General features: G+C 49.3%; 1 protein-coding gene across 2 annotated transcripts; it reads left to right on the top strand.

The window, feature by feature from the left end:
• Positions 1-1,624: 1,624 nt before the first annotated feature.
• Positions 1,625-16,725, top strand: PARK7 (Parkinsonism associated deglycase). Of its 2 annotated transcripts, none has more exons than XM_039842297.1 (7): positions 1,625-1,705; positions 2,773-2,880; positions 4,172-4,273; positions 6,053-6,112; positions 7,012-7,081; positions 10,550-10,636; positions 16,351-16,725. In XM_039842297.1, the coding sequence occupies exons 2-7, from the start codon at positions 2,848-2,850 to the stop codon at positions 16,509-16,511; spliced, it is 513 nt and encodes a 170-aa protein (XP_039698231.1). In that variant the 5' UTR covers positions 1,625-1,705; positions 2,773-2,847; the 3' UTR covers positions 16,512-16,725. The 2 variants fall into 2 exon arrangements, with proteins under 2 accessions (XP_039698231.1, XP_039698229.1); XM_039842295.1 differs by having other exon boundaries at positions 1,690-1,800.
• The last annotated feature ends 7,480 nt before the right edge of the window (positions 16,726-24,205 follow it).

Below are 24,205 nucleotides of genomic sequence, written 5' to 3'. Positions count from 1 at the left end.
CCAGTACTGTCACCTTAAAAGAGTTTACTGTGGGGACTAGAACTTGGTTTTCCTTTCATCTACCTAAACCCCTCAATGACTCTTCAAGCATGTATCTGACCACCTGCCTCCTCTCCCTCCTAATTCTCATCTCCAAGATAAAAGGGAGAAGCTTTTGCCTGCTTCCTTTGCAGATAGCCAAAGGCGAGGTCATTCCAGGACTCCCAAAAGGTTTTCTTCAGAAAATGCGAAATGATTCCAGACACTTAAAATTTTTGCATCAGTGCCGTATTGTAGAAATGAATCTATTCAGTTTTAAACATTAAATAAAAACCACTCTCACCACCATTGTAAGCCTCGCATGAGATAAAGTGCTTTGGAAACCAACAAAGAAAAATAACGTTATTTCTTTGAAAATCACCGTGTTTTTAATATCTAAATTGAAACTTTAAGAACACGGCCATACTTAAAATACTGTTTGATCTCATATTATTACTGGTGAGAGTGCTAAGTGATTGTTTTTGTATGGAGTTGCTCAAGTGTATTTCCCACTTCTGGCAATTTACCCTCCGGTTCTACCTGCAGAAATAGGACATACGAATGTCATTCGATGTAGTGCTGTCAATAGAGAAAACGACTGGAAATAACCTAAATGTCATCAGCAGAGCACCAGAAAAAAGGACATGGGACATGGGACGTGCCAACAATGGCATACTATCTGGGGGGAACAAAGGAGGAACTTTTTGATATGGAAAGATCTCCAACGTACTCATTAAGGCAGCGGTGGTGGGAGGGAAGTACAGAGAATGTATATAGTCCGCTACATTTCTATGAGAAAGGAAAATAATAGTATATATTTGTATTTGCTTGTGCTTGCATAAATACTAGAAAGATGCCCCAAAACTAATCACGTTGTTACCTGTAGGGGGTAGAGATGGAACTGGATGGGGACACAGATGAGCAAGAGACTGTCTATTCAATATAACTCTTATTCTCTTGGTTTTTGAAACTGGTAAAAGTATGACTATTCAAAAACTTTAAAAAATTATGTTTGAGATTTCAATATATTTAATCAAGTACTTGTTAGGTTTACGTGCTCAGCATTGCCCTAATCCTGTGGATGCAAAAGCAGCATTGAGATCTTTAAAAAAAATTTGAGGAATTAAATACACGTGAAATTATCGCGTGTAACTAAATTAGTCGCACCGGGACTGATGACCGAACGTGGGAGAGAGAGGCCGGGAAGGCCTTGAAGTGTCCTAACGAAGCGGAGACGACACGGGAAGTCAATCCAGGAAAGAGGAACAATACAAAGAGAAACCAAAGTGCACAGAGGAAGCGTGAAGGAACAACTGTATTTTATAAAAACGCATGTTTAAAACAGAGGTCCAGGACCCTTGAATCGGGCATTGTACCTATGGGCTGCGGCAAAAAAACGGGTTAAATCCAGCAGGTGTTGTGGGCAGGTCGGACCGTGCCATTCGGGGCGGGGGGAATTTCGTGAGGATGCGTGAGTCCACGGGATTCTCGTCGTGCTGAGTTTTCCAATTGGAACCATCCTAAGGACGCGGAAAGGCAAGCCGTCCCCTACGGTTCTCCGAAGTGGATTCGGCCGGAAGTGACGTACAGGACGCGAGCGGCGCGCGTCTGCGCAGTGAGGGGAGGTGAGAAACCCGGCGGCGTGCGCCTGCGCAGTGCGGACCTGAGGGCGTTCGTGTGTGCACGGGTGCGTCCCCGTTTTAGTCTTGCTTGAGTTTACTTCTCCCCGGCGCAGAAACGCCACCGAGGAACCGCGTCTGCGGAAGGAGAGGCGAGGATTAGGTCGGGGCTTGGGGAGCGCGGCGCGCGCGCAGACCGTAGCGCTGCGGGCGGTGAAGGGGCTCGGGCCGCCGGCGGAACAGCCCCGCGCCGCTGGGGCGGGGCCTCGGAAGGAAGCGCCCCGAGACGGGGGCCCGGGTCCCGCGCGGACCCCCGCCCGCAACCCGCCGCGTCTCAGGACGTGCGGCCTTGTAGCATAAGCGTGTCGACAGGCAGTGTAGTAGCAAGTGTAAAGCGTCCCAAATCCTGTGCGTAGCATTCTGCCAGTTTGGAAAGAATCCCGTTTGTTGGAATCGTTTTATTAAAATCTAGTTTGCACGGACAACAAACGCTGCAGATAGAAATTAGGCTAAAACTTACTCAGACCCTGGCGTAGCAGCTGCCGTTTACGATGAGAGAACTAAGTGCAAAGAGAATGTTATTGGTTTGCTTTTAGTGAGGGGATTACCATCTACATAAAAAAAAAATTGTTCAAATATTTAACACTTCTAAACTGCCTGCCCGGAGTTTTAAGTAGTTATTGGAACTGAAAAAAAATCCCCTCCAAAAGCCTTACAGACTCATTGCTGAAGACTTTATGTAGTTTTTTGCCCATGAAATTTAGTCATTTCTCTATAAAATAGTGCTTTAAAAAAAGACTATCTCCTGCATTATGTGAAATGCAAGACTCATGTCCTTGTGTTTTAGCAAACTGCATTTGCAATATGTTATTAGAAATGAGATTTTAAAAACATGGTAAGAAATTAATACGAACACGTGTTAGCAGCCTTGCTGTGTTTTCATCTCATACGTATAGTAACGGAGATTACGTAAACCAATATTACCCTCAAATGCGTTTTTCATATTCAGTTATGTTTGTCTATCTGAAAATTTTCCCTAGTAGGCTGCTTAAAAATGTTCCTGAACTTAAGATTTTTCGCTGTTCTGTGGTTGCAGTGAAAATTTTTTGACAAAATTTTTTTTTTTTTAACTAAGACTTTTAAAAAATACAACTTAAAAAATGGCTTCAAAGAGAGTCTGGTCATCCTGGCTAAAAGACAGAGGAGATGAATGTCATTCTGTAGATGTCATGAGCGAGCTGGAGTAAGTCCCTCCGTGTTTTTTAGCCCGTTTTAAAAACATTTTTGGATTTTTAAAAGTCATTTTGAATAAAGTAACATTTAACTTACTTTTATGAGTTATTTCAAACATAATCACCTGTTTATTTTCCACATTTAATGCTTCTTAACATTTTACCGTATTTCTTTCAGACACATTTCTTGAACAAATGCCCTAAAGAAATAGAACTTCATAAAACACTCTGTAAAGTTTCTTAATTGTATTCCCCTTCCAATTCCAGAGATAAAGTAGCATCAGACTGTAGTTCTCATTCTGCATGTGTGTATTACACACCTATGTATGTATGTAGTATATCTGTATTACACATCTGTGTGTACGTATGTAGTATATGACCATACTGAACACTTAAATAGCATCTCCTGAGTGCTAGGTATCATTCTAAGGATTTATATAAACTTGTTTACATTTTACAACAACCCTGTGAGTTACTGCCTTCCTCATTCTACCGTTGAAGAAACTGAGGACACCAAATCAGATACCTGCGTTGCCGAGTTAGTGAGCAGAAGAGCGAGTGCGCAGGCGCAGGCCCAGGCCGTCTGGCCCGGTGTTGACCCTGCGTTCTTCTCGTTCTCATGAGCGAAGATACGTATGGATCCAGGCTGTTTATTTAAAATTGCTGCTTAGTATTAGTACTGCAATCCATCTTTCTGAATTCGTTCTTTTATTACGTGGTTTCACAGCATTACGTACTGTAATATTCCTTTACAGGCTTCCTGTGCAAACATCTGAACATTTTTCACCTCGGTGCCTGTAAGTGGACTTGCTGAGCCACAGGACAGCCCCTAGTTGGTGTGACTAGATTTTGTCAAATGACTCCAGAGTCCCAACATGTGGGACCGCTAGCAGTGTAGGAAAATTCCCATTTTTCCGGTACTAGCTCTTGGTATTATGAACTTTGTAAATCTTTGCAAGATAAAGTACTTCATATTTTTAACTTGGAGTTCTACCTTCAGAGAATACCATGAGGTTTAAATGGCAAGTAACTTGGCAGGATAGATTATTAATGGAATGCTCAAATAATTTATTGGCCAAACCAGAACACTTGTGGGAGAAGGGACACTAACCAGACAGGGTGTCTGGACAGCATCTGTAAATCAGCGCCGTCCCAGGCAAACTGGGACAAACCTAGTTACTAAGTATATTTTGCCAGCTCATGGTTTTGTTGCAGTATTTCCTGCCAAGTTATTTTAAAACAGGGCAGCTGTGAAAATGTTACTTTGTGGTGTTCTTAAATATGATGACATTTTTCTCTTAGATCAAGGTCACCATCGCTGGTTTGGCTGGAAAAGACCCTGTACAGTGTAGCCGAGATGTCGTCATTTGTCCTGACACCAGTCTGGAAGATGCAAAAAAAGAGGTTCGTTCTCCATACTTGGAATTACTCTGCCCTATGGCTTCTTTTACCTGTTTCTTTAGATGTCTTTTGACTACATCTGAGGCCTTGTTAGCACACACATATTTTAAGAAAGTGACTTTGCTTGAATGTCTTCTCCACGGTGAGCCCTGGGAAGCAGAGGACTTTGCCGTTTTCCACACCGTCTCCGTAGACCCTGGCGGTCCCCCGCTGCCTCCTGTGCTCAGTGAGCGAGTGGGTGGGCTGGACACTTCAGCAGGGTTTTCCTTGCCTACACAGGCAGCCTGGCCTCCTGTTATAACTTCATTACTTGGTTTTAAGAGAATCAGCTGTCACATTTCCCACTCGTTTTTGATTCTTTATTCAAAGCTACTTTTTACCTTTTTCAGTGACACATAAGTGGTGGTGTGATTCATTTTATGTGAAATAAGTCATACTTGATTAGTGGTTAGATTAAGGGAGGAGTGGGAGTTCCACTCAAATTATGTCACTTTTTCAGTATCTTTAGAATTATAGTTCTTGTTATTGAGGGTAACCAGCACTGTTGGGAAACCGTCAGGAGCTGAGGTGTCTTTCCTCAGAAGCAAGCCCACCCACACCTGCACAGACACACACCTCTCGGGGGGGGTGCAGGCTTTCCCGGCCAGTGTGACAGTAATGTGGACTGTACCCTCTTGGAGCGAGAGTCGGCATGAAAGGAGGCAGAGCCAGCTCACAAGTGGCCATTGTGTCCCCCTGAGGATCCTGGGACTATGATTCCCCATACTTAGCTGCCCAGGAATGCATAGAAAAACGTTTATTACTTTTTAGTAAGTTCAGATATTTCAGTGATAGATTGTGGAGTATTAGAATATTGGTATTTACCTGTAAATTGCTGAAACTTTCTAAATAGCGTGTTAAAATGAGTAGAAGTAGGTATTCCTTTGTTCTTTTTCATCTTCTTGTGTCTGGGGGTTTTAGGACAGTCGTTACCTTTTGTGTCTTTCGGGCACTTCAGATTCTAAAAGAAGTGAAAGAATTTTGTACTTCGTATATTCCCTTTTGAGTTTTGCTTGGTTTTAAAACAACAGTAGGATGTTTATAGTCTTTAAAAGTAATTCTAAATACTAAATGTTCCTCTACATATGTACTAAAGTTTTATAATTTGCTCGATGACTAAATTTTTAAAACCTTTCTAACATTCGAAAGCATTGTTGAAACAATTTCCATTTTATGATTTCAGCAAGTTTGAAATCATAAGATTTCTAGGACATTTGGGGATACTAAAATGTCATTTCTCTCCCAAGTTTCATTTTTCATAAAGTTAAAACTTTTTCTATGCCTTTTACTTAAAATGTTTTTTATTATATTTTATTACTATGTACGTTCTTGTTGAAAAACAATTCATACAGCGAAGACAAACATAAAGTCAAAACGTGGCCCGTCCCTTTCTCGTTCTTCCCCTCCCCTGCGTCCCCACCGGTGGCGGGGGTATCTCCCTCGTGTGTGAGTGTCTGCGCATTACGCGCACGCGCGTGCGGACGGGCCATCTGCACGCGCACGCTTTGTTTCTTTTTACAGGGACAGGGTCGTGCTGCACCTGCACTTCTGCAGCACAGACACACTGTCACGTTGCTCTCCAGACTGCATTCTGTCCTGGAGATCCACCGTAACTTACTTCGCTGTTCTGTGAACAGGTTTTTGTGATGACCTGTATTTAAAATACTAAAATGTTATCGACTGCCACTTTAGTGCACACTTCAGATGAAAATGTTTTCACTTTTATTTTTTAAACTGTTACAGGGACCTTATGACGTCGTAGTTCTGCCAGGAGGTAATCTGGGCGCACAGAATTTATCGGAGGTAAATTATCCGTATAATTTGTCTGTCTGAAGTATTTCAACATCTGCTTGTGTTCTGTTGATTTTGTTATTATTAAAATATTTCGAGAAGGAGACTGTGAATAAAACAAGAACAAGTGAAACTAAAATGGTGTTCTAATTTAATTTTTAAAAGCTATTTCTAATGACATTTGCTACAGAAGTAAGCTGAATTGGTGGAACAGTTTATGAACATATTTGGTGAATACAGTCTAAACGTTAGACTACTTTTTTTTCTTCCCCGTCAAGAGCAAAAGAAAAAGTTTGTGTTTTATGAAGGCTTAAGCATAGAAAGGTAAAAGATTGGCTGTCTTTTCAACAGTCAGGGTGTGGAGGGTTGCAGGGGGCTAGAGCTGCCAGCTTGAATGAAAAATGGCGTCCAAAGAGGCCCCTGCTTCTTCGCTTTTAAGCCTTAGATGAGGTGTCAGCCTAGGGAAGGGGCAGGGGCAGGGGGAGGGGCCGGCAGGGCAGACAGGCTCCTGAAGTAGGTCGGGTCACACCTGTGGGACCGTGAGCCTGCCCGACTCTGCTGTCTGAAAACACCCGCACGCCGCTTCTGCTCGCTTCCATCCTTTTCCTTCGAGTGCGGAATGGGGAGGGAGGGGAGGGTCCCTGCGCCCCAGGAAAAGGGCTTTTCCCGTGCTGTGCAGTCCTTCAGCGTCCTTAAAAGGAGGCCTTTCCTTTACAATAAATGCCCTAATTAGGTTTAGGAATGTAGAAACGTTATACATTTGATAACTTTTTATGTTAATAATTTAGAAAATTATTGAAAAATAGATTTAAAATCTTTTGGTTTAAGCTCAAATTAGATTCTACCAGTTTGTAGCGAGAGGTTGGCTGTGGCCTGCTGTCAGCCTGATGCTCTTTTGTTTTCTTCGCTAGTCCGCTGCCGTGAAGGAGATACTGAAGGAGCAGGAGAAGAGGAAGGGCCTCATAGCCGCCATCTGTGCAGGTGAAGTGCAGGGATGCTTGTGCGTCGTTGGTTTTCTTAAAAAAATACATGACGGGGTGGTCATTAATTAGTAGACTCTCCCAAATGCTTCTTCCCCTTCCCGGAGCGGGTGGGCATCTGTGTCAGCGCATCCACTTTGGGTGACACGAACTTGCTGTCGTTTCAGAAATGAGTAGTAGTTGTTTTCTGCCGCTCTGTGCCTTCGATCTCGTTCCGTGGAACTCAGCGTTTTCTCTGTTTGGTTGATCTCAGTGGAAAACGCCCTCTGGAATCCAGTAAACAGCCTGTCACAGCAAAACCCTGTGCCGGAAAGTCTCTGTGCCAGCACCCAGGCTACGGGGACCGGCCGGGCACCAGTGTGCCAGCTGCGCCTGCGCTCGCCCTGACCGCGTCCTCGGTGCTGGGTGCTAGTTCTTAGGCACTGCGTGACCTGCCACTTAATTTAGAGTAAGGCCCTTGGTGCTTCGTAGATGTCCCCACGTTTGAGGCAGTGATTTGTTGATTTCTGATACCGTTTTAAAATTCATTCTTGCTCTAATATCAGACGGTGTTCTGCCATGCTGCATGTTTTCCACAGTATAATTTCTGACCAGTGCCTTTTTTGTTACAGGTTTTCATTCAGTGTTTGTCAAAAGAGTGAATAAACAAATGAACAGCTGGATTGGATAAAATGGCCCAGTGATAATTTATTCAATACAGTAGACTTTGAAAGACATTATGGACAGGGATCCTAGGGCTTTGCAGAGCCGTGGTTCTTGGTGTTCTTTCAAGGGTTTAGAAAGGTCAGAGCAACACTACGAAGACACAGGAGTGGCAGCAGAGTGTGACGAGCATCATTCGGGCATGCTGTGTGTGTTCGAATATTCTCGTGGTGTAAAAATTTCCCAGTTTTAATTTCTAACGGGGCAGTTATTGATAGACGTAACCCACACAAAGGCTAGAGGGGTCTGAGACCTAAGTGTTTGAGAATCGCTGCATTCGAGACTGGGAAGGACCACGGAGGTGGCCGCCCGCGGGCCCTGTCCTTGCGTCCCACTCCACACCAGCCTCCTGACCTGCCCACAGGGCGCAGGGACGAACTCCTGCTGAAGGACGCCGCCGTCCCTGCAGCCCAAGCAGCCGCCCCTCTCTGGGGAGGAAGTCGGAGGTGCTCTTGGTCGTGGAAGGACTTGGTCCAGTTGTCGCAGCCTCATTCTTAGGTGCTCTCACCAAAGGAAGGAGGGGAGGGCTGGCGGGGCTGTTCCCTCGTGACTCTGCTGAGAGTAAAAAGCACGTGTCAGTTTGGCCTTTTGTGTCACTCAGGTGGCCAGATTAGCCACATCTGGTTCACTGTTTTGTACTTAGGCTTGAATACTTAGACCTTACAGTCATCTAAATAGGCATTAAAAAGCAAACAGCGCCCCAGTGACGTTTGATTGCTAAATGTCCTACACTGCCCTTCTGGGGACTGTAAAAAATAGCAAGAAGTGTGGTGAAAAATACGGTGATTCATGAGTTTCACATTAGAAATTAGGGACTGTCCATTGAACTGAAAGAATATTAACTCAGCCGCTAATGTCAGTGAATGACAGGGACAGATTTGGAAGGGAGACTGGCGTGAGAACACAAAATGAGATCCACTGTAAGTCGGGGAAGGAGAAGGGGAAGGAAGCCTGGAAGTTGTCAGATGCCTGGTCTAGATAGTCTCAGGGACACTTGGAAGGGCTGGCGAGCGGCCGTAGTGTTCTTCCTGTTACGTGCCACACGGTGGCGCTGGTGGCTTTCGCCTTGGCCATCCAAGGGAATTCCATCCTGCCCCTCCACCTCCTGTGGGGACTTGACGGCCTTCTCATCCATCAGAATTTCAAGTCCTGATCTAGTTAAACATCTCTTCCCTAATTCCCCAAATGGCATGTTTAAGCCCCAGAAAGCAGTGGTGATGCGCTCACCATGATGAGTAGGACATGTGATTTCCTACCGGCAGCCGTAGCATGAGTTCATTGATGTGGCTATAGGCAGCCGTTTTCTCCCCTGAGGAGCGGCTTAGACATTCCTGACATCGTATCTTGACGTCTGCTATAGAATGTAAGATAATACAGGCAACTACTTATTTTTTTAAATCTTACAAAACAAATATTTAGGGTAATTCACAACTCCATTGAAATAAAAATTGAGTGATAATTCTGCAGTTTTTATTTGCTGCCATACATAGCTGTCTCACACAGAATAAAAGCGAGGTGGAGAGAGGCATGCAGTATATTTGAGGCTTTTGATTTAAGAGAGAAAAGTCAAGACTTGGTCTGAAACTGACACATTCCATGAGGCAGGCGGCTTGCGGAATTCCGTGTTCGTTTGCTCTTCCCTTGCAGCGGCTGTGACTTGCGAGGCCTGTTGGTGTGTTACGTAACCACTTTTCACTTGGAATTGTGTTGAAAAGTGCAAGGCCAGCAAGAGCCAGTGCTTGGGTCTGTCGAAGCCCAAGTGTGCAGACGTCCTAGGGTCTTAGCTACGGCGTCCTAACCACCGAAGGTCAAGGTGCCACTCTAAAGCATGTTTTTCTAGGTGTGACATGAAGTCTCAGAAAGTGTGTGTGTGTGTGTGTGTGTGTGTGTGAGGCTTAGAGGAAAAAGGTAGACTAACTACTTTTTAAAAAGTTTCAAGATAATATAGCAAAGGTTCACACCTTTTTGGTGTTAGTCCTTATTTGAGGACTATTACGAAATGTGCTTGTGATTGTCAACGAAGCTGACCATTTTTAGTGAACGCATTTTGGTAAAAATCTCAAGTTAGCAACTGTGTATTTTTAAAAACTTCATTTCAGGAGGGAGGCATAGAGGGTCACAGCCTGACATTCGTTCATGCTGCTCTGAAGTCGTTTCAGTAAAGAAACGCTAATGCCCTCCCATCTCAGCCTTCTCACGGCGTCCCCTTCCGAGCTGCGTGGTGTTCTGCTCGTTTTAATAATTTTACCACCTGGTGTGTTGGGACGCATGGATGGATGGATGAGTGCTAATTTTTTATTTTCAAGGAAAAAATAAAATTAGTCTGTAAAATAGCACTCAAGTCCGGAAGTTCGGAGCGTGCCAGTTGCCTTGAATGTGTAACTGAAGTCTTCATTTGCTAAGAGTCAGGCCAGATGTTCCAGCCTCGGGGGTCTCCCCGCTTCTGTGCCCCCGACACACGCGCTGCCTGTTCCTGGACTGGGGGCCACAGTCAAGTTGTTTGCATGCTCCCTGCAGAGCAAGGCAAAGCTTTATGATTAAATGGTATTGAAGTATTTTGACTTTGTACACTTTTGCCAGAAGTGCCCAGTAGCTGGTTTATTATAAATATACTTTACCTCATATTAAGAAGTGTTTCATTTCAGAATCATAAGTCTATTTTAGGTAAGAGCCTCCTGATTTTGAATAATACTTTTGCTGTTGCAATTTTTAACACATGAGTTTTTCTACATCTACACTTAAATCTTTTTATTAATCTTTTTTTTAGGTCCTACGGCTCTGTTGGCTCATGAAATAGGTTTTGGAAGCAAAGTTACAACGCACCCACTTGCTAAAGATAAAATGATGAATGGAAGTAAGTACACGCTTATACGTTAACGTACGGTGAGCCCTTTTCTGAAGGCTGTGATTTAGCTCGGTTTCCCGCTCCGCATGGTCCGACGCGTGGAGTCCGGGCGGAGGTGCGGTGTGGTGTTGCTCGCGCTCTCTGCACGCGTTTGAACTGGAGAGACGGAGTGAGCCGCAGGACGGAGGCCTGTCACCCAGTGCACCATTGGGGCCTGGCAACTGAGCCGGAGGCCAGCCGAGTCCTGATGTTACAGGTTGAACAGATCATGACATGCCAGTTTGACTAGTATTTTTACTAAACGCTTGGCCAGAAACCTGAGGGTAAATTTTAATCCTCGACAACGGTTTCAGAAAGCGCCCTTTGCCCATAGTCCGAGGTAAAATGAACATTGCTCTGGCCCTTCAGAGACTGCCTGGGTGGCAGGCCCGCTTACCGTGGCGACACACTTCTCTTATAAATAGTAGCTAGATGTTTAACTTTTATCAATTTATTTTCGTAAAGACCGTTTCTTTTTCGTGGTAAGAAATGCAAACGAGGGGGCGAAGAAAACGAACTCGCGCCCCTGCCCTGTGTTTAGAGGTGACTTGTGTCTTGAGTAGCTGTGGCGTTGTCTCTGCACGTGCTCATTACCCTTGTAGTTGAACACGTTTACTCAGAGGAGAGCTGCTGCGTACATTATTCTGCAGCTTGCCTTTTAAACGTAACACTGACTTATATCTTTTTTGTAATTTATCAAATATTTCTTTAATTTTCTGATGCTGCTGCTTATTTGGAGGCTATAAATGTTAAAGAAGCACGACGTTATCTCTGTCCTCCAGGAGTGAACAGCTTGCAGAGACATACCCATCATATTTTAAAATACAAGGCAGTGTGTAATTAACAGCAAAACCCTGTAACCAAACCCTGAATGTACAGCTCCGTGAGCATCAGGGCTCCCTCGGTGACAGCTGCTGCTTCTCCGCTGGCATTCAGATCAACCAGGTAGTGTCTTCTGTCAGACAGGCGGTATTTTCCTCTACCATCTGTCCCTGGAGCGCACGTAACAGAAGCAGAGACCCTGGAACTTCCAGGGGGAAAGGAGCATCACGCTAGCGTGGGCAGCTGCAGGAGAAGCAGGAGCGTCCAGCTAGAGGCGCAGCGGCTCACCCGGCGTTCAGCCGGCGAGGAAGCTGAGCCCCTGGTTCTGTGTAAAACACCAGCCAACCAAAAATCAGTGAGCGAACAAACAAAACCAAATAATAATATCAAAGGCCGATTTGAAGATAACTGCAACCAGTACGCTTTCTGCCCTGTCTCGGTCTCCTCTGGGCTAATTCTGAGCTAAAAAAGTAGAGCAATTAATACTACATCTTACATCTTCACATCAAAGAAAAGTGATGCATTTTTCACGTTGCTGTTTTTTAAATCAATGGACCTTATTTTTTAGAGCATTTTTAGCGTTACAGCAGAATCAGGCAGAAAGTGCTGAGTCCCCTGCCTGGCACGTGCAGCATCGACGTCCTTTCCCGCGCCAGCTGCCACATTTGTTACGGTCCATGGACCAACATTGACGCGTCGTCATCACCCAAAGTCCATAGTTTACTTTGGGGTTCACACTTGGTGTTGGACATTTTGTATATTCTGAAGTTCGATCCAAAGTAGTATTTCCTTGAACACCTATCATTTTAGTCGCTAGAAAGATTCTAGGTTGTCAGAACCATCTGTATGGAAATGGGTTTTAAAAAGGGCTCTTGGTCCTGGCGTTTTTTGATGTAGGAATGTAATTCGCTTTGAGCTGATGGAGGTTTTGGCAGGTTGGAAAGAACTGAGTCAGCTGCCCTGCAGCGTGCACTCGAGGGGACACAGCCCTCCAGGACCTGAAGGCGGGTCTGTCGTTCGCGTTTTCTTGTAATGCCTCCCGAGCGCGCCGGTTGATCGGGATTGGGGAGGCTCAGACGGCCAACTCAGTCGTTTACGAAGTACGTTTACGTGCATGGGCTCTGGAGCCTCACAGTCCCCAGTGCCCAGCAAGCCAGCTGTTGTCATCTCGATGTCACCTCCGAGAAGCCAGGCGACTCGCCCAGAGTCAGCCAGAACCCAGGCCCAGCCCCTGTCTTGGTGCAGGTCCCACACACATGGACGCTACCAGGCGTCAGAGTAGTCAGTGAACCCCGGTGTGGAAAAAGCCATTGGAGGTTTCTGTCCCCTAGAACATTCTGCGAAGTGGAACTGGGATCACTTCCTGGGTATCTCCTTGGGCGAGGCCCTTCTGCTGGTCGTCACCGTGAACTCACTGGATCAGTATGAAACTTTTTGCTCAATGTGCAGTCCAGTCTGCGGGCGGGGTCTTTCCATTCCTCCCTTTTTAGAATAAGTAAGTGGTGACTGTAATTTTCTTGAGCGGGCATCCGGAGGCCGTAGCCGAGCCCCAGGGAGGAGCAGGACCTCTGGAGCCAGAGCTCTTCGCCGTGCACCTGGCGGGCTCCAACCTGAGCCTCGCTCCTGGCCTGGCGTCTGGATGACAGCTCCTGCCTCAGGGTTGCTGGGGGCTCAGGGAGTGTTCAAGGCACTTAGAGCATTGGCCGTGCGGCAGGAGGGCGGCTGGGCAGTGCTGGGATGTGGTAGGGGCCCGGCCGCCCGTGCCTGGCCATCTGTACAGTGTCGGCTTTGACTGGGTTCCCACAATAGTCCCATTAGGGTGGTGTCGTCCCCGCTTCACAGAAAAGAAGAGTGAGGCTTAGAGAGGTCAGACGGCCGCTCAGTGGCCCATCGGATCCCAGATCTGCTCTGCTTGGCGACTTCCCCTTAAAGGGCCAAATAGTAAGGATGTCAAGTTCTTGGGGACCGCAGGTCTCTGCAGCTACCTGACTGTGGGAGCTTTCTGCAGGTGCCGAGCTGTGGGAGTTGCTGACCCCTGGCCTCCCCGGATGCTTTTTCTCTGAAGAGATTTTCTGGCTTTGGGGTGTTTGCTTAAAATTAAACGAAATGAATGCCCTATGTCAGATTGAACGTGAGATGTCAATTTGCCACATTCCCAAAACGTATCAGCTGGTGAGAGAGCACGCGCGTTGTTTTTCTCCGTCGTCGCCACTAGGTGGTGGTAGTTGCTAAGTGCAGACCATTTGCTCTTCTTCGTTGAAGTTTTGCCAAGACCCATGGGACATCTTTAACCAGTTTAATCGGCATTTGTAATATTTTACCCACAAGAGAAGTGGACCATTTAGAAAACTGTGTCTCACGCCGCCGCAGTCTGGGCAGCCCCTCTCACAGCTCGTCCCAGCTCAGCTGGTTTTCCTGTTCAGCATTTAGAATGACCCTGGCCTGTTTTAACTGTCAGTAAATGACGTTCGGTTATGAAGACTTTTTCCCTCAAACCGGGGGTCCTCTTTTCCTCCATAATAGGAACTGGGGAACTTTAGCTATACTGCATGTGGTTATTTCAGTGGGTGACTAGATTTTTAATGAGGCGTGTGAGACAAATTATTGCAGGCGGTGTTAATCCCCCTTGAGAAGACATGACCGTCATGATGTGTGTGGTTTGTAAAGCCCGTCATGGCAGCAGAAGCATCACTTCTGCTTTAAGCGGAGTCGTCAGCTGCCTTTTCTGTGCTGTTCGTTGAACCAGCGTCCTCTGAGCCTCTCCCCGGGCTCTGGGGCGGCCTTGCCCCGGCTGGTGGGGGACGGAGGCGCGATGGTCAGCGGGCTTTTGGGGCCGGGGAGGTGGTTTGAAGTGTGTGTGCCTGGCTCTGCCTGCAGTGACCAGGCAGGACAAGATGCCACAGGAGTCTCTTCGGCTTTAACCCCTCCCCTAAATCTGTTTGTCCTTCGTGTTCCATGTCACTGCGTGGCACCACCACCCGCCCAGTTGCTGGGGACAGACAGCTGGGAGGCATCTTTGACGCCTCCGCACGTCCGACTCTTCACTAAGTTCTGGGCGTTTTATCTCCAAGATACATCTCAAACCTCCTCTCTGTCGCCACCGTCCTCAGCCAGGTCACCATTCGCTTCCACCTGGATGGCAGGTTCTTTTCTGTCCCCCTTGTGGTTACTTGCATTTCAGTCTCTGCCGGCTGGACCCAGAGCACTTGTGTACCGTGACCCGGAGTTCAAGTTCAGCTCAGGGTGCTAGAGAAAGTGGGCAAAGGTTCTTCGTGGGGGGCAGAACCGGATGAGCTCTGATCAGTACTTTGGGCCGGCCTCCTGTCCGCTGGTGCTGAACATGGGGGACGGGAGGGGGGACACAGAGACCCCGTGTCGTGCACAGGAGCACGGGGCACCGGGGCTGGCTGTCTTTCGTCTGGCCGTTCTCCTGGTACTTAGACATCAGTGTGCTAGGCCAGCGGGAGGCAGGTGAAGGCCTCGCCTTTCGGAGAGGGGACAGTGCACGAGGAGACTGATGAGCTGTTGACAGATCATGTCGTGCGGGAGGGTGCTGTGACCTGAGGGGCTTGGTTTGGAAGGGCGCTCCCAGGCAGCGCCTCCCAGGTGGGACACTGCTCTAGAGCCGAAGGGGCAGGGTGCCAAGAAGCTCCTGGGGGAGGCCGCTCGGCACCCAGGATGCGGGAGCTCCATGTGGGGCAGTGACCCGTGCGCGTTGGTGGGCCTGGCCTGGGCAGCCCATGTGGCGGGCCCTGCCCTTGTGGCCGAGACTCCCCGGACGTAGGAGAAGCATATTTCTCGTTATCATAGTTGCAGAAGCGCAGCCAGTCGAGGGACGCAGAAGGCATGTGGGCCCCGAGAAATGAGAGCGGTTTCTTCCTCCTCACCTCACTCCCTTTCCCGACGTGTCGCGGAGTGTGCATTGTGGAGACAGCGGAGTGTGTGTGCATATACAGGTAGTTCCTACCTTCCACACTGCTTGCCCCCCGCCCCCGCCAGTTCTCGGCAGAGTGCTGTAGTAGCGGACAGGTTAGGGAAGAGCACCGTTGCTCAACACATCTGTCTCGCATTCGAAGGAGACACCCAGCGAGAAAGAGCAACCTGCGACCAGGCCGAGAGTTCCATCCTGAGCGCCATCCAAGGGGAAGGGGCGGGGAGGGGCCTCAGGGGAGAGAAGGTGGCTTCTGGGCAAGGTGCCTGGGCACTTAGAAGAGTTGTTGGGGGTATGGTAGCCTGGGGCAGTTTGGCTGTGGTGTCACTTCTGGTCTCCTCTTGTGACAAGAGGCCATCTTGCTGACTACTGAAACCTGGGGAGGGGATCTGTGACCTCTGAAGTCCTTCTGGAGGGTCTGTGTTGGGCAGATCGGGGGAGCTCAGAGAAAGCCTTTCCCCGCATCGTCGTTTTTCAAGAGCCTTCAGCTCAAATGTTTCGAAGTGGCACCTTTGGGGTGGCGTGTCCTGCAGTCATGGAGGGGCATATTCTGCTTCCCTTCAGTTCACAGAATTGACACGCGAGCTTTCCTTGTACAGTGTAAGTGCGAGTAAGTGGCATTTACCCTGAGACCTCCCGCAACACTTACAAGGTTTTATGCAGCTACGCCTGACTCACATGTGTTTGTTTCCTGTCACCAGTGGTGAGTGTCTGTCGCCCTTGGCGGTACACAGCTCCTGTAATCTCATGCTGTGCTTTGAAGAGGTGGGAGGCCTGACTGCGTTGAGTGGCTGGCTGCCATGGTCTGTGTTTTGGATTGAATTGTGCGAGGCAGTTTTGGGCTGCAGCAGGGGATCGGACGGCTGAGTGGTGCTCAGGGTCCAGCACGGCCCGTCAGTCCGTAACCGTTTTTCACTTTTTCACACCCAAGGTCATTACAGCTACTCGGAGAGTCGCGTGGAGCGGGATGGCCTGATCCTCACGAGCCGGGGGCCTGGTACCAGCTTCGAGTTCGCTCTTGCCATAGTCGAGGCGCTGAGCGGCCAGGAGGTGGTTCAGCAGGTGAAGGCCCCGCTCATCCTTAGAGACTAGGCCGAAGTGCCCGTCCAGGGCTAGAAACAGGCCGCCTGTCGCCCATTCTCACTGCCCGCTTTCAGCAAGAACGGTGGCTTTTCCGGAGAAGCCCTCGTCACCGTCCTCACGAAGTGTCCTCGTGAAGTGACACCCACACAGATCCTCTGCCTGCGGTTGTGTCCCCACATTTCAGAATCTCGATTGCAGAATAAACAGGATACTTAGCAACTACCGATTGTCCCTTCTGTTGTCTGTCCTTTCTTTTCTGAAACTGGATTCGTCATCAGCTTCATTTGCAGCTCTCAGCTGTCGATAAAGCCGAGGGGAGAGAGCAGTGAGCACGTGATGCTGTGATGCATAGTAAATATGCATCCGGTGTTCCCTGCACCTGACGCTGAGTTCTCAAATCCTTGGAATTTCTGGAAGTGCTGAGTGATCGCGCTGTTCCTTGTCATGTTAACAGGGTGGCTTTCGGATCCCATCAGAGGGTGGGGCTGGTTACAAGGGTGGCCGTCCAACCCGTGGTTAGAGGGTTGGAACTCCAACTGCACCCCCTGCCTTCCCGGGAGGGCAGAGGGGTTGGAGGCTGAGTCAGTAACAGTGACTCCATAAAAGCCCAAAAGGCCTGGTCATCGGTCCATTTCTTGGGGAGTTTCTGCGTTGGGGCGCCAGAATGCTTCCGCGGGCTGGGCCCAGGCTCCACGGGGACACGCCCCTTCCCTCGAGACCGTGCCCCGCGCGTCTCTCTCTCCCGTCCCCATGCGTGTCTGTCCGTCCACGCCCTGCACTCGCCTGTCTCTCTCCATGCAGGCCCCGCACCTGTCCTCGTCCGGCATCACGTCGTGTCCATTAAGACCCTGTGTAGTAGACTCATCATCTAGTGAGTGGATGGGTTTTCCTGAGTTCTGTGAGCTGTTCCAGCAAGTTCATGGAACCCAGGGAGGGGGTCGTTGGACCCTCACGTTGTCACCAGTCGGTCACAGCCCAGGTCACAGCCTGGGCCATGACTGGCGCCTGCAGAGGAGGGTGGGCTCCTGGGACTGAGGTCGCACCCTGTGGAATCCGATTCTGTCTTGGGCAGTGTCCGAATCGCGCCGAACCCTCCGAAACCCTGCTGGCGACGGCTGAGATTTGCTTAGCGTGGGAAGCCCCCATGCACGTGCGCACACACGTTGAAATTGGGTTCAGAGACCCCTTGCAACATGTTATACAGCAAGGACTAAAAGCCTAAAAGCCAAGATTTAAGAGGTTTGTGATTTCTCTCCCGTTAACTGTGTACCTTTAACAGTCATTGGAAAACGCCGTTCAAGTTGGCCGTGGTGGTGAATTTTTGTGAAGCAGCAGACAGAGTCCTCACGTGCAGCAGAAAGCTTTTCGAGGCTTGTGCAGCCTCTGCTTCCCTTCCTCAGGTCACAGCTCCCAGCCCTTCACCCACACGACCTGCCCGGCTCCCATGGCCGTGGATGAAACACACCAGGGTGGGCGGTGACCAAGCCCAGCCAATCAGAGCCTTCTGTGCCCCTGACCACTGAGACCCCTCAGCCAGCCGGACTCAGTGTGGGGCCTCTGCCCTCCCTGGTGGTGTTCTTGCTGCTGGGTGGTCAAGAGGACAGGCAGCAAACCCGGAGTCGCCGGCAGCCACCTTGTCACTGTGAGAGTGGCTCAAGCATGAGATGAGGAGCTGGGACGTTACTTGATCCAAGATCCAGCTACACCTGAGCAAGAACAACATCTGGACCTGTGGACAGGAGCCAGCAAATTCCCTGGGCTTTTGTGTTTGTTTCGTTACGCGTAAGTGATCGATACGGTGACAGAGGAATTAAGTTAGTGGTCGTGTTCCTGAAAACAGCGGGGCTGCTAAGCGGAATGTTTTAACAGTGGCACTCCGCTGTGCCCCCTCATCGGCTCTCCTTTCTGGCCTCCCTCCCGTCCCTTTTTCCCTCCACTCCTAGAATAGTACAAATGTCAGCAAATTTTTTCTGAAAAGGCCAGGTCGCAAACAGTTTAGCCAAGTGGACCATCAAGTCTGTTACAACTGGTCTGTTCTTATAGCCCAAAGCAGCCCTAGAGAAGTGCTTCAGGCGATGAACAAGGCTGTGTCCCCACAAAGCTTCCTTTACAAAACAGGGCTGTGGCCCTTGGGCTGTATGTAGTGCCAACTCCAGGACTGGACAGTGAGGCGGATGTTAATTTTTAAAGCCGTGGATGGACCTCTGTAATTGCACATTTTGATGGCTATGAAGAGACAAACTGCCGGGGGTGTGGGGTGGCAGGGAGTGACTGCATGGGGTGGGGGGTGCCAAGAGGGGAAATGGGAGGTGGGAGGGGGAGATCTTGGAGGAAGTGACTCTGGAGCTGAGACCTGACGTTGGGGTGGGACTGGATTACATGCCCTCAGCAGCTCTGTTTTGTACCCACTAGGTACCAAGCCCTGTTCCTGGTGCTGGGAATAAGCCCCGAGAGACACACAGTCTGTCTCCGTGGAGCTTGTGTTGTGGGTGAGAGAGAGAGAGAAACACAAATTTAAGAGGATTTACTGTCAATGAAGAAGAGTGGGGAAAGGGAACAGTGCCTGGAAATTTCCTGCGGGGTGGTTTGGGAAGGCCCCTCTGAAAAGGGGCCTTGGAGAGAAGCCGAGAGATCTGGGTGTGAAGACGCAGGTGTCTGGAATGCTTCTGAGCGTCCCAGGCCACAGACACAGGAAATGCAAAGGCCCTGAGGCAGGCGGGTTGGGGGCCAGGCTGAGGAGGACTCACTCGGGGAGGCGAGGTTGGAGGAGAGCCGGGGCCTGGATGTTGGGACCGACTTGGAGCTAGGGACCGCTGGAGGGGGACCACTGGAGGGGGACCCTGATTCTGCCTGGTCCACGGGCTCAGTCTGTTGGGAGGGAGCCCGGGCGGGAACAGGGCCGTGGGAGGCTGCAGGCAGGGCAAGGACCGGGTGCCCATGTGGGTGTGAGGGGGCCAGTTCCCACAGCTCCAACTTGAACACAAGGTCAGACAGACAGTCCCATCCTGAGCTCTGCACAGGGGGCGCTGGGGGCCCGAGGGGGCGTTTAGAAGGAAGAACAACCCAGACCTGTTCCTTTGAAAGTCACAGGTTACTGACCCAGAAGTAAATCTATCCTTAATGCGGAGCATCTGGAAACCCTCCCGAGTCTCGAGTCTCGTCTCGCAGTGTGTTTTGCCCGCAGCCCCTACCTCTGAATAAGCTTCCTGGAATTTTAGAAGGGTCTGCAGGAAGTAGCTGTGCAAAGATTATCTCTTTGAAAGCTCATTTCCCCCGAGGCAGCCAGGAGAGATGGTTGGACCTGACAAGAGCATTTCTGAGAGTCTCCACCCTTGCGTCGTCGTGGTGAGGGTGTTTTTCCATAACGTGTTGGGGGTGGGGCTCCAGGGCCCACCTTATCTGAAGCTTGGGCCCTTGCTGACCAGGTCAAGAATTGCTGGCTTTGAGCATATCGATAACGTTTAAAACCCTCTGCTCCCTCTCTGCCTGCTTTCCTGTGCTAAATGCCCATTAGCTCTTCCTTCCCGGGAGAGGGGCTGGGGCAGGGGGCGGGCCGTGCAAACAAGGAGGACGGGAACCGAAGTGGGAGGGAGGCGTAGGCTTTTGAAAGGGACCTGGACTTGGAATTCAGGTGTGTGGCCCATCCGGCTTGACCGGGCCTCCTGCGCCTGGGTGGCCCGAATCGAGGGACTCGGCCATCATTCTGTTCACTGTCACTTTAGTGACAGCAGCCGCCGCTCCTGGAGCTCCAGCTTGGAGAGTCAGGGAGGAGATCAAGTCTGGAGCCCAGAGCTCAGCTCCCCCGACCCAGTGGAGAACATTGCTATCATAGGACGCGGCTCAGCCCTGGCCGGCCTTTGACCATGGCTTTCCCAGCGCAGGCGGGTGGAGTCCAGGCTCCAGTCCCTGAGGCCCCCGCCAGAGCGTTGCCATGGAGAAGTGACGGCCCAGCCTCCCTCTGAAGGGAGAGTTAGTCACTGTGACTACAACGGGGGGTGTAGAGCATCTATCTCCTTTCCTGGGTGTATAATGGGCAGGGGGAGGGGAAAGAAGGGAGAGGCAGCACTGGCGCTCTGAGCACCTGCTGTGTGCGAATCATCCAGCGAGGGAGCTAACTTCATTCACACTTTGCAGGAAAGGAATGATATCATATGTCGCCCTGCTCTGCCCTTTGCCTTTTCACTTAGAGAACTTTTTCTCTCCCAGCACGTGGAGATTTCCTTGCCGGCTACAGCTTTCAATTCAGGCCCCCCAACAACCCTACAAAGCGACCATTGTCATTTACTGTCAAACGAATGTTTGTTTGACAAACAGCCAGTGTCTCTAGAGGTCAAGAACCTGTCTGTCCCGTGCTGTATAGAATTGTCTCAAGAATCAAAGGCTCCCATCCAGGGGGACGTACGTTTCATAAACTGAAATGCTTAATTTAATGGAAAAGTGTTTTGGTGTGGCCAGCTGTGTCGTCTGGAGCCTGGCGCGTGTTGCCTGGTGCGAGTTCTGTATTCTAGGGTTTTGGTTCCCTGAGGAATGAGGGGAACATGAAGTTTTCCTGCAGACTCATCTCATAGTTAAAGCCTTTGCCCTTCATGAGGGACCAGGGTGCCTGAGGAGCAGCAGCGAGTTGGGGCCCCTCACGCACCCGCCTTGGGTCAGACGCAGCACCTTCCCCGGTGAGCGGCATCAGAGTCAGTGCCCTGCAGGAAGAACTGCTGGAAGTCCTGTCTGTGCCCCGGCTGGACACACCCTGCTCACTCCCGGCGTGGGGTCTGTCTGGAGCTGGCCCCTCTCCCCGGACCCAGCTCCAGCCTCGAGGCTCCCGGGGCCTGGGCTCTCGTGGGAGGCCACACACCGAGGAAGAACTCGCCATCACCACCATCACTATCGCCATTATCACCATGGATGTAAAAACCGTCCAAACCCGCAGAGAATTTTTTAGGAGTACATTTGAGCCAAACTGACGATGTATGCAAGGGAACAAGACCTCAAGCGCTCTCAAGACTACCGATTTTACACCTTTCATGCCTTCGAAATTAAGGAGGGAGCAGAAGGAAGATGCCTTGGAGGTGGAAGAAAGCCTGGCGGGGTGTGGTTGCCGGCTCCGTGAAGGAGATATGCTCACTGGGGTGGTTATGGCTTAATTCAAAGGCGTGTTGACCTAGGCACACAGAAACAATGGCCAGGGCTGCTTAAGGCAAAGATAAACCTTTTACTGAAGAGCTTTAAGCCTAGGGCGTGACTGCCCACCTGACCGGCCCAGTTAGGAATTTATCGTCAGATCACCCTGTGAGGCCACTTTCCATAGAACCCCTTTTTCCGTCCTCATCACCAGGGCTGTTATCATCCTCATCATCCTCATGGCTGTTATCGTCCTCATCATCCTCGCTTCCTGTGGCCCTCAGGGGCTGTGTCAGGCTCCCAAACAGTCCCAGGCCAGCCAGATCTTGCCCTGGCCTCACGACTCAACTGGTCCCTTCCTTCATTTGTTTATTTATTTTCATTTCTGTGTATGATTGCATCCTCAGGTTTTCTCTTTAAAAAAAGAAAAGTTGGTTGTTTTTTTTTTTTTTTTAATTTTTTTTTATTAGGCCCGAGCATGGAGATTTTTGCTTGGCTTAAAAATAATGTTAGAGTGATGAGTTCAATGTCTTCAAAAAAAAAAAAGAAGAAAAGAGAAAAGCGGTGAGTCATGGCTGCCCATCGGCAGACACGGACCCTGGGCTGCTGGCGACAGAGCCCGGGCGCTGGGCCTCGTCACCGGCCACATCTTTGCTTGAGTGGTTTTTTAAAAGCTGAGCAGAGGTGAGCGTGCCTTAAGGAGTGTGCTCGCTCAGGTTTCTTTTTTCGAAGAGGAGACTAATATTTCACAAAGTTTACTGAAGAGAAAGTCTCCTTTGTTTTTAAATCCAAATGGAATGTAGCCGGTGTCAACCCTGAATTCCCGAGTCCCCAGGGCTTGTCCTTAGGGTGGGGCCTTGGCCCTGCCCATCTCGAGTCCCCAGGCCTCAGCAAGGTGTGCAGCCACCATCAAACAAAAAGCAGAATTCTCTCCATTCACCCCTGAATGACTACCCTTGGATAATTCAATTCACAAAGGCAAGGTGAGAGGCAGGTAAAAGGTGATGATGATAAGTAAACGGATGGTGAACCTCAGAGCCTGACACGTTCTCTCCGATCTGCCATCAGCGATGACTCTGCAAGAATAATAAACTGCAAGTTCATGGCAGGATGAGATCACCCGTTTTCTAATACTTGGTTAGACTTCTACATCCCTTCTCCAAGGATGACAGCCACTCAGCGTGCTTACGACAGAGTAAATCCCTTCCGGATTGTGGATAATACTATGTCATTAGTCCAAGAGGCATCTAGCTCAGTGCCACCTGAGGTCTTAAGACACTTTTAAAAATGTAATTATGCAATGGATATGTCAATACCTGCTCATCGGAAAAGACTCAAAGGGTACACGGATGCATAAAGCAAACTGGAGCGTTCCCTCGGTGCCTCCTCCCCCCGTCCCCTCCCTTTCCCCAAATTCTCACTTTGGGGTCACTCTTCCAGTCTGTTTTCCATGAACTTAACAAATGTGTAACCGTTCACATCCATACCCACACGCGTTACGTTGTACCCATAGATATGCACATTATAATTTTAAATATTTTTAAATAAATAGGATCCTGTCGTGTACATTCTTTTGCAAACTGAATTTTTAAAAACTGGATGCGTCTTAGAGATCTGCTCGTGTCGGGTTGACCTTGACGGCTGAATAGGATTCCACAGCACAGCTGCCTTATACGTCCTCTGACCATTCCTCTGCCGCTGCGTTTACCCTCGATTTTATTTATTGCGGTGAAATACACACAAATAAAACTTATCATCTTATCATTTTTAAGTGTACAGTCAGTGGCATAAGGACACTCACATGGTTGTGCAGCCGTCACCACTGTCCATCGATCTATGGAACGCTCTCCGTCTTGCAAAACTGACACTCTGTCCCCATTAAACACTGACTCCCCCTCCCCCCTCCCCCAGCTGCTGGCATTTGCCTTTCCACCTTCTGCCTCTGCAAATATGACCGCTCGAGGTGTCTCATCCGAGGGGACTCATCCGGTATCTGTGTTTCTGTGACCGGCTGATTTTATTCAGCATAATGTCCTAGCAGAAGGCTCTTCCTTTTCAAGGCTGAGTAATATTCCACCGTGTGTATCCACCACGTTGTGTTTACCCATTCGTGTGCTGGTGGACGCTCAGGTTGCTTCCACGTTCGTGCCGTGAATTATGCTGTTACAAACGTTCTTTGGGGTACGCAGCCGGAAGCGGAATGGCCGGATCGCACTGTAACTCTGGTTTTCATTTTCGAGGAACTGCCGCATTGTTTTACACAGTGGCTGTGCCATCCTGCATCCCCACCGACAGTGCACGAGGGTCCCAGTCTCTCTGCACCCTCAGCACACGCGTCCTTTTCTCTTCTGACAGGTGCGGGGTGACACCTCATCGCACCTTTGCTTTGCGTTGCCCTAACGATTAGTGATGCCAAGCGTCTTCCCATCCTTGTTGCCCATTTATTCATTTACTTGGGAGAAACGTCGATTCAGAACTTTGTTTAAACTAAATTGGGTTTAGTTTTCTTGTTGAAACTAATGGATTTCAAGGTATTTTTACAGTTATTAAATATTTTTAGAAGTTTCAGGGAATACGTTCGAGCGTAC

Source organism: Pteropus medius, unplaced genomic scaffold (assembly GCF_902729225.1).
Source record: "Pteropus medius unplaced genomic scaffold, Ma_sr-lr_union100, whole genome shotgun sequence".
NCBI classification, from domain to species: Eukaryota; Metazoa; Chordata; class Mammalia; order Chiroptera; family Pteropodidae; genus Pteropus; species Pteropus medius.
The sequence above is the reverse complement of the archived record's forward strand: the minus strand, read 5'-3'. Positions and strand labels throughout refer to the sequence as shown.

Coding starts and splice junctions, on each gene's coding strand:
- PARK7 (XM_039842297.1), top strand. CDS start 2,848: ATGTCATTCTGTAGATGTCATGAGCGAGCTGGA. Junction 2,881..4,171: donor GATGTCATGAGCGAGCTGGA/GTAAGTCCCTCC, acceptor TTTTTCTCTTAG/ATCAAGGTCACCATCGCTGG. Junction 10,637..16,350: donor AGATAAAATGATGAATGGAA/GTAAGTACACGC, acceptor TTCACACCCAAG/GTCATTACAGCTACTCGGAG.